Source organism: Rhodamnia argentea, chromosome 8, assembly GCF_020921035.1.
Source record: "Rhodamnia argentea isolate NSW1041297 chromosome 8, ASM2092103v1, whole genome shotgun sequence".
NCBI lineage: Eukaryota > Viridiplantae > Streptophyta > Magnoliopsida > Myrtales > Myrtaceae > Rhodamnia > Rhodamnia argentea.
Window position 1 is genome coordinate 9476592 of NC_063157.1, and position 9547 is coordinate 9486138.

General features: G+C 40.9%; 2 protein-coding genes across 7 annotated transcripts in view; one reads left to right on the plus strand and one right to left on the minus strand.

Annotated features, from left to right (window-relative positions):
- The window catches only part of LOC115736587 (E3 ubiquitin-protein ligase BRE1-like 2), a 15227-nt gene extending 8355 nt beyond the window's left edge, over positions 1–6872 (plus strand). For all 6 annotated transcript variants that reach the window (XM_030668349.2, XM_030668348.2, XM_048284179.1 and 3 more), the window contains 7 exons: positions 2953–3147; positions 4680–4752; positions 4919–5005; positions 5128–5265; positions 5331–5533; positions 6077–6239; positions 6386–6872. In XM_030668349.2, the coding sequence (XP_030524209.1) occupies positions 2953–3147; positions 4680–4752; positions 4919–5005; positions 5128–5265; positions 5331–5533; positions 6077–6239; positions 6386–6517 (991 nt within the window). In that variant the 3' untranslated portion in view covers positions 6518–6872. The remainder of the gene's footprint in view (positions 1–2952; positions 3148–4679; positions 4753–4918; positions 5006–5127; positions 5266–5330; positions 5534–6076; positions 6240–6385) is intronic.
- Positions 6873–7643: 771 nt separating this feature from the next.
- On the minus strand, positions 7644–8908 carry LOC115736690 (transmembrane protein 45A-like). The gene has a single exon (XM_030668519.2). It carries the CDS (start codon positions 8786–8788, stop codon positions 7838–7840), a length of 951 nt encoding a protein of 316 aa, XP_030524379.1. The 5' UTR covers positions 8789–8908; the 3' UTR covers positions 7644–7837.
- Positions 8909–9547: the final 639 nt, after the last annotated feature.

Sequence of the window (9547 nt, forward strand, 5' to 3'; positions counted from 1 at the left end):
ATTAAGTTAATAGTAAGTGGGAGTGTTAGAATTTGGTTGTGCTCTGATGCCATATTACAAAAGCACTTGATTCAACCTTAACCTCTCGGAAACTGCAATTGATTTTTGCATTTTAAATAAATCTCTTTGATAATTTCTTAATTGTCATTATTCCTCCATAAAGGTTCCTGTCTTTGTAAACTAGTGCACAGTTGCTAGTAACGGTCTGTCTTGAAAATCTACCAAGCATGTTCTCTTGAATACTGACTTGCCCATAACTTCATGTTTGATTTTGGTTCTTTGGATTTGTTTTCCTTTATTGTCTTGAAGGGAGATATTAGGTTTGAAATTGTGAGTTTCTTCGCAAACTCATTGCGTTTACTCAGAGAAAACTGGCCTATGGTTATAATGTGATTGTTTCTGCAATCTTGTGGAAAATGTAAATTTTTGTTTGAGATTGCAATTCATTTATTACTGCTGCAATGCACAGTTTTCTAGATGATGCACTCAACCATATTTGAGATGATTGTTGCCGTCTGAAGCTTTTGTAAGAATTAGTCTATCTTTTGTTAAGGATTTGTTAGAAAATCTAATACAAAAGCTTAAGCTAATAGGTGGAGGGAGACCACATGAATAAGGGCCTGTTGTTAAGCAATGTGGGATAATACTTCAACACCCCCTTTCACGTGCAAGCCGAATTATTAGCAGCACGTGAAGACTACGCACATTTGCGTAGAATTTTACCACGCACATTCGCGAAAGGGTTAGCAACGGCTCTGATACCATATTAGAAAGTTCAATCCAAAAACTTAAACTAATAGGTGGAGGGAGACCACATGAATACAAAGAGCATTTAGGGCCCGTTGTCAAGTGATGTGGGGTAATACTTCAATAGGATCCATATGAGTCTTACCTTGGGTTTTGCTTTTTCTCATCTCTTTCATACTGTCGGTCAGTGCACAAGATAGTGAACCTACTTTATATAACTGTTGTGAAAATAAACCAATGGTTTTCTAATGGTTGTTTTTTGGTTCAAGCATTAAAAGAGTCGGGCTCCATTTGTTTCACGGAAAATATTTTCCCCAATTTCTGGTGTTTGGGGGGCGAAAAATGAGCGGTCAACGGAAAATATTTTTCGATCAACAAGAAAACCTTCTAAAATTAAGAAAAATGATTTCCTCATTTTGAGAAGAGGAAAACATTTTCCACACTTTTCATTCCTCCTATCTTTCAACTATTTTTTCGTTTTAATTATTTTTTTGCTTTCTTTTCGTTTTTATTTATATTTTCAAAATTCGAAAATTTTATTTTTTATTTTTCGGATGAAATTTATTTTTTAATTACTTTTTTTTTCCTTTTTTCGTCTTTTTTTATTTATTTTTTTTAGTATTCCTTTTTCGCCGGTCACTAGCCACGGTTGCGGCCGGTGGCCGGCCGTGTGAGGCTTGGCGTTGCCGGCCTCGAGTGAGGCCCGGCCCGGCATTGCCGGCCTCGAGCGAGCCTAGGCCGGCCGCTGTCGGCCTCGCCCGAGGCCAGGCGAGCTGTCGTCGGCCTTGATCGAGGTCGGACCTCGCCGGCCGCCACCGGCCTCGATAAAGGCCGGGCCTCGCCCGGTTTGGCGAGGCTAGGTGAATCGTCGCCGGCCTCGCGCGAGCCTAGGCCGGCGGTCGCTAGAAAAATGTAATTGAAAAAAGAGAAACATTAAAAAGGAAAAAAGGAAAGAGGAAGGAGAAAAAAGGAAAAAAAGATAAATACTTAAAAATATTAAAATTCAAATTTTCAAAAATAAAAAATGAAAAAAAAATGGAAAAACAATAAATTATTAAATGAAGTGCATGAAGGAAAATTAAATCCAATTTCCCATCCCAAACAACAAAAAATATTTTCCCGATCTTTTTCATATTTCAACCAAACACCGGAAAATATCATTTTCTTGAAAATTGACTTCCTGGAAAATATTTTCCAGAAACAACTCATTTTTTGCGAAACAAACGGAGCCTAAAATTTGAATTTTTTGTTAAAACTAGTGGACTCGTGTTTGTCAAATGATCCAATGAACATAGTAACGCACCACCTCGTTTTGCATAATTCAATCTCATTTTCTAGAAATAACAAAACTGTAGTGGGCTGATTATTGTTGCTTATTCCTTTTCTTTTAGTAAATGACGAGAAATCTGTTATTTTGTTGTGGAGATCGGCCCCGACACTAACACTACATGAACCTTGAATCTTCTTTTCTTGAAAATAAAGGAATCATGGGCTCATGGTTGTTCATGCTTGTTATTTAACTAGAAATGGACATCCATTCTTTCGCCAATGAAAGAAATCCCCGACAGACATTCCATGCCTATAAAATTGCTATCTTTTGCCGTGTGTACTTTTTGGAGTGTCCAATGTTTCCTCAGAGTCCTCAGCGCAATTAGATGAGTCCTTGTGTGAATGCTCTCTTATCAAAGTATCTCAAGAAGTAGCTTTGTTGAGAAAGATTTGGGTGAGCATGCCTTTTTCTTGATGACTGCACAAAGGAACTGGAAATTGCTTGATTTGCATGACATGGGAGTAGAATAAAGGAATCATGGGCTCATGGTTGTTCATGCTTGTTATTTAACTAGAAATGGACATCTGTTCTTACGCCATCAAAAGAAATCCCCGACACAGACATTCCATGCCTATAAAATTGCTATCTTTTGCCATATGTACTTTTTGGAGTGTCCAATGTTTCCTCCGAGTCCTCGCTGCGATTAAATGAGTCCTTGTGTGAATGCTCTCTTATCAAAGTATCTCAAGAAGTAGCTTTGTTGAGAAAGATTTTGGTTAGCATGCCTTTTTCTTGATGACTGTGCAAAGGAACTGGAGATTGCTTTATTTGTATGACATGGGAGTAGAATAATGAGTCTTTGTGCTCTGGCAGCTCATTTTTCTGTTATTGTTGTGTTATACAATTATGACTCATAAACATTTTTGTTGATTCAGAGATGTTGCAGATATCAGAGAATCAGAACGCAGAGCTCTATTACAAGCTGAAGTCCTTAGAAATGCTTTAGAGGAGCATAGTCTAGAGCTGAGAGTTAAAGCTGCCAATGAAGCAGAAGTTGCTTGTCAACAAAGGCTTTCTGCCGCTGAAGCTGAAATAGCAGAGTTGAGGGCCAAACTGGATGCATCTGAGAGGTTACTTCTTATCCCCGTCTCCATTGCAATGCTTGTGCTCAGTAATTGTTTTTACCTTTTTCCTTTCCTTGGACGTTGCTGCATTTTTAGATGGACTCTGTTTTGTTGTAGTGGGCTAAGTGGTGGGTGTAGCTTGGACATACTGTCTTCTAGTGATTTTTCACAATGGCAAAATGACTAGGCTCAAATGACTAGAAAGATAGATGGTTGATGGCCATTTATTTCTTATGTCTAATTTGATTATGCTCTTTCAATGATCATTTTATAAGTGTTATTTAAGTGTGTACCACTTGTCTTTGTTTTTTGTTGCTTGTTTATCCTCAAATTGTTATTAGATACCGAGTACCTAGAGATCTCTTGAGTTTGTATAGAAAGTATGTTCAGACCTTTCCACAACCGCTAATTCGCTTTTTTGGCAGGCCGTCTAATCTAATTTCGGACCTGCTAATTAAACACACACTAGTAGTTGGGTAGTAGATCTTTATATGACAGCCCTTCCACCACGTCTTTTGTTGAATCCTAGAGGCCAATATTTGGAGCAGTTAAACTTTCAAGAGCCAAACTTCTAGATGCTCAGAACGGAGCAAGTCTTTAGAGTCCTTTTTGTCTGTTTGCTTCTGCTGGGAAAAACTTCGGTGAATTATTTCAGCAAAACGAGAAGGCTTCTTTACTGAAGAAACATCTTTGTATTGCATAACGAATGCAAATTGTCTACAGTTTTTCATCCACCAATTATACAGAACTAGCTTGTTGTCTAGTCTAGGGATGGGTGTGTCGTTTTTTGAAATGAGAAAAAACTGAAAGTTATCTTTGTGGTCCTGTATACTTTGACAGCTCACAAGGTCTCACCGGAGTAATATTTGTCTAATCCACTGCTTGGAGCCCTTCCATGAATATAGATGATGCTCTGTAGGCATGTGCATAGGAAATTGATGGCCTAGATTTGTTTGGTATATACAAAGGCATTTATGACATGACAGAACCCCCTAGTCTTAAAGTGTCCAGTTTTCTAGCCTTTTGCTTCTCTGCATGCGCGCACCTGAGCAAGATGACAAGATTTGTTTGGTATATACAAAGGTGTTTATGACATGACAGAACCCCCTAGTCTTAAAGTATCCAGTTTTCTAGCCTTTTGCTTCTCTGCATGCGCGCACCCGAGCAAGATGACAAGGCTAGCTCTTATGTCTTTTTTACCTGCAAATTTTGTCAATCTCTCCAGTCTTTTCTCCTTTTCTCTGACTGGACCTTGCTTGTAAATTATTTATATTTTTTCTTTGGTGATTGACCAAAAACATTCGAGTTATGACTGTAGTTACATCCTGGTTATCTGGGATGTGTTTTCCCTTGATGAATGGACAACGCCCTTCCCTCTCCTTCTTTACTCCCAGATCCTTTCAACTCACACCCAAAAAGAGGAAAGGGGGGACAAGGACTCTTCTCCCTATTTTAACTTTTGGAATGGGAAAATATAAATCCCTGTGCATGCATGAGGGATGAATTACTTAACCTTGTGGTCATATAATTCCTTGCAGGGATGCTTCTGAGCTCGCTGAAGCGATTAAGATAAAAGATGCAGAGGCAGAGGCATATATCTCTGAGATTGAGGTGGTTTTAGTGTAATCTTTCTCCGTTTGTAGAGGCTGTCTTTTCTTTTCTGGCTAATACCTCGATGCCTCTCCTCTTGCTGTCTCCTAGCTTGCTCACTCCTTCCTTTCTTTCATGTGTTTTATTATCATTTCTAAATTATGAGATGAGATTATCTGCTCAACAGACCATAGGTCAAGCATATGAAGATATGCAGACACAGAATCAGCATTTATTACAACAAGTGACCGAAAGGGATGACTATAATATTAAGGTTTGTATTTGGGCCTTCTTGACAGCTTGTCTTGGGTACTTTTCCAGTTTTATTACAGTGCTTTGAGTTTTTCAGCTTGGATTTTGCCAAGCTTTAAACCTGTCACATGATCTGTAATGCAGCTGGTTTCGGATAGTGTGAAGACGAAGCAGGCTCAAAACTCTTTACTCTCAGAAAAACAGGCATTAGTTAAGGAACTTGAACAGGTTAACTCGTCAGTAGAATCTTTGAAGTTGAAGATTTCTCATGGTGAAGAGCAGGTGAGTGTTTCTAGACACTATACTGCTGCCAGTATCTTTTACTGATGTTTCTATGCATATTGCAGATGAAGGTTCTTCTGTCGGAGGCTATAAAATCTAGTCAAGAAGATAGGCACTTTGCAATTAGCCTGGAAGGTGCAAAGTCAGAGTTAGGTGATGCTGAGAAGGAGTTGAAGTTGCTTAAATCTGCATTTGCTTCGTCTGAGAAGGAATATGACCAGATACAATGGGACCTGAATGAGATTCAGATGAAACTAGACAATGAAAGGTGATATCTGTAAACCAGAAGAGGGCTCACTTATATGACCATCATAGATTGGATTATGATTGCATTGTGATGAAACATTGCATTTTTGTGGTGATCATGGTCAATCAATGAACATACGGTTCTAAAATAATTAGTGTGTCTATAAGGTGTTGGGGATGCCTTCCTCCTATCAACTTTGGTTACCATTTGCTGTCCTGCCGATGCTGGTGTCCACTGGTAATTGTCAAAATTGAGTCTGGTCCATGAAGACATATGGTGATGACCTAGCCAGCAAAACCTATGGGAGGCTTTCTCCTAAAATGATCGTATCTCAGCCTTTATACTAAAGGGTACCTGTTTTCCTTAGGAGTTTAGAAAGCACTTTCACATGATCTCCTTTGGTAGGAATAAGACACAGTGTAGGCAAATTTGTGTGCTTAAGCACTTCCTGTTCGTGGTCTGAGGCAGGTCATCTAATAGATATTATGGATGGTTGCTGTGTCTATTAAATAACTACACATAAATATCGTATCCCCACCTCTGAGCCAAATGTTATTGAAGCAGAGAGGAGCGGAAGAAGCTGGAGGAAGAGATTGTGGAGTGTAACAACAAGGTTGCTGAATTGACTGCTGAGAGTGGAGAGGCCGCGGTGAAGAGGCTCCAGGACGAAATAAAGGATTGCAGGGCAATGCTTAAGTGCAGTGTGTGTCTCGACCGGCCAAAGGAGGTCAGTTGGCATATTAGCTCACTGTACTTTGGTTATCAATTAGATCGTGAACTTTGATCACTAATGTCTTGGCATGTTTCCACTTCATTTTTGTCGATATTTTTGGGGTACTGGTAAAAACCGGTTGTGCCTTTTCACTTTGACAGGTCGTAATTGTGAAATGCTTTCACCTGTTCTGCAATCAGTGTATACAAAGAAATTTAGAAATTCGCCATCGAAAATGTCCTGGATGTGGTACTGCATTTGGCCAGAATGATGTTCACTTTGTGAAGATGTGACCAAACCATCTGATGATTGCCATGGTTATGCCAATTCCTTGGACTTGCTGAGACAAAGTATGTATGACTGCTTTGTCAGTCCGTAAAGCTCAACCTCAATCGGAAGCTGGGCCATTCACCATGATGTTAATAGATTTTGAGATTTTGTGTTGATAGGCACGAAAAGTGCAAACAGAAGACAGGTTGAGGCAGGAAATGATTTATAGCACTTGCCTGGCCCCAATTGTAAATTGTTCAATTTACCCTCAACATTACAGGTGTCAAATTGTCGCTCCGCAGCAACTTTAGAAGAATGCATCATCCCCATGTCATTGTCCAACTCAAAAGCAGCATAAACTGTTTCTCAGTTTAACGTTCTTGTTGGGAGTCCTTCATTATGATTTGCTAAACTAGGATTCAGCGCATGATTTTCTAAGGCTGAAATCATTCTCTAGTTAGTCCAACTCTTGATGTTGCTTCAAGTATTCACCGCCCTTGATTTCAAGGCAAGGTATGACGGATCGTTACCTTTTCATGAGGGACTTGCAGGTTCAGGTAGGCGATTCGCTCGTACAAGAATGATCCTTGTATGAGCAACAAAGAGGATTGATGTGTCTTTGATTATAAAGGCTTCTTTTCTCAATAAAGGAGAAAAAGTTAGGAAGGGAAGCAACAGCTTAGTTGGAATGGATCATTGTGATCAGACATGCACAGCTTTTAAGGAAACGATTGTTTTTGAGCCTCAAGGAGAATGATGAGATGGTCTCAAGTGATGAAATAAGTCAATCGCTAGCAACTCCTGGGCCCTAAGTACAATATAACTGATACACTGTACAATCGATAGAAGTGATATATTGTAAATAGCTGTTTAATATAGTGGAGCGATAGGACAATCTTCGAACGGCTGTTTGATTTGATGGGTTCATTGGAACTTCTGACGAAATTCTGCCGCATCACTTTCTAAATCAATTCAGTTAAAAGATTTCTTCTTTTAATATCCACATCTCCTTGATTGAACATCACCCTTTCTTTGTTTTACCATGGAATTTTAGAAACAATTCAATTTCTCTATAATTGGAATAAAATAACAGCTCACGGCAGATCGGAATGAGTGCAACCACAGAAAACAAGCTCGCCCTCACTCAATGTGAAGTGATTGGTTCCAGCCAAATGGATAAATTAAAGTAAGCATTTCCCCCTACCAGCACACACTTGTTCCCAAAGTCATTGCCCTCATTAAGCCAACGCAACGCTAAGCGGCAAATTTAGGCGTCTTTGGGGGGATCCTATCAACCTAATTTGTACAAACAATTAACCACCAATGGTTTACCAGTCCTTGCTCTACCTTCCCGTGCTGATAGGTTCATAGGACTTCACCACACGAACGAAACCATTTTGCTCATCGATAAGTCCGCCTCTTCTCTGCGACTCAACATCGTCACTGTCCTCGTCGAGTTCATCCGCCTCAATAAGCGACCGGTAATCGACACTGCCGCCGGCGTACATTCTCACCATAACCAAGTAAAGAGAGACCGCAAAGATCGATATCCAAATCAGGAACCAGCTAAACTCGATATTCACAAGGGATTTAGCCCGGTGAAGAGCCTCCTCAGTTTGGCACCGGACCACCCGGTGACCTTCTTCCAAGTTCATAAAACAACCTTTAGGCATAAGCTTCGGTGTCCAGAGCATGAATCCCATGGCAATGAGCCAAGCACCTTGGAAGAAAATGCTGGTTGACCTCACAAAGCTCACCAAGAAACTATTCGGGAGACCAATTCCTATTAGAGTGGTGAGAAGAGAAACGAGTATCACAATTTGAAGGAGCAAGTGGTATTGGCCTTCCACACCCATGTGGTCAGCTGAGTGGAGGTGGAAAAGGAGAAGCTGCTGGCCAAAAGCCATTGCAGCCAGCAACTGCGTGAGGCCATGCCTAGCTTCGAGACCGATCCGGGCCCGATCGAGGAGGATCGCGAAGCCCGCGTAGACGAAGAAGGTGAGGGAGATCTCCGCATGCTCGAAGTTGTGGAGATGGTTCGACGGGATGGTGCTGTCCGGATCGAAGGGCTGGTGACCTCGAGGGCTGATGAAGAGCTCCATCGCCACGGACATCGAGCAACCGGCCATGATCGCGAGGAGCTCCAAGTACCTCAATCTCGAGGTGGGGAACCATGGAGGGGACTTGTAGGAGCTTGGGTGAAGGGCATGGAGCTTGATGTGGTTGAAGAGGTGCCATAGGCCAATGAGCAAGAAGCCAAGGCCAGGAGCAACATGACCAACCAAAGTACCCATTTGAGAGTGTCCAAAGTCCCCCCTAAAAAAAAATGGCTGTGATTTTCCCTTCTTTGGCTTTCCTTGTGTCTCTAGGAGGAAAAAGAGTTGGTTGGTTGCGAAACACAAGAGTGATGCCCAAGGAATTTAAGCAGGGTTCAAAATGAATAGAAGGTCAATTTGGAAACGTTAGTGAGGGGCTCTAGAGGCTTCTCTGGCTTGAAATTGCCCTGTTATTACTTGGGGAATAAGATTCAGCCAGGTTGACCGTTGACCTCCCAAGGCATTGGATTGTATGAGATAGCATCTGGGCTTTCTAGAATACCAATGGGCGTTCAAATACAAGCCTTTGGTCTTTGTGTGTGACCAAATTTCATCATCTTTGTCTCTTAGCTTTATGGATGCATCGCATCCGCGTCAATCGAATTAAGATCGTTTAATCTAGCGTTTGACTATTTAATTGCCGCAGGAAAAGAACTTTTCGAATTCTCGGTAGAAAGGAACTTCGCTAAAAACAGGCCACTCGTAGAGATTAGAGTTCTTACGTAAGAACACAAGTTGCCGATCATTCTATTTCTAACTAACCCACTAGGTTTCTTTCGAGGACTTTCCTATGAATTTCGTGATCTCCGAGGTATACAACCAAGGCAAATGATGACTTATGACCGAACAATACTTTCAAAGGGAATTTTCATGGAATGTACGAAGACGAAGGTTCGATTTTTCATTTCATGGAGTATACATCTTCGGCGAAGGCATACGGCGTGTCTCATTCCTAAG

What these genes read in the sequence shown, in the direction of transcription:
- LOC115736690 (XM_030668519.2), bottom strand. Translation starts at nt 8,788, where the DNA reads ATGGGTACTTTGGTTGGTCATGTTGCTCCTGGCCTTGGCTTCTTGCTC.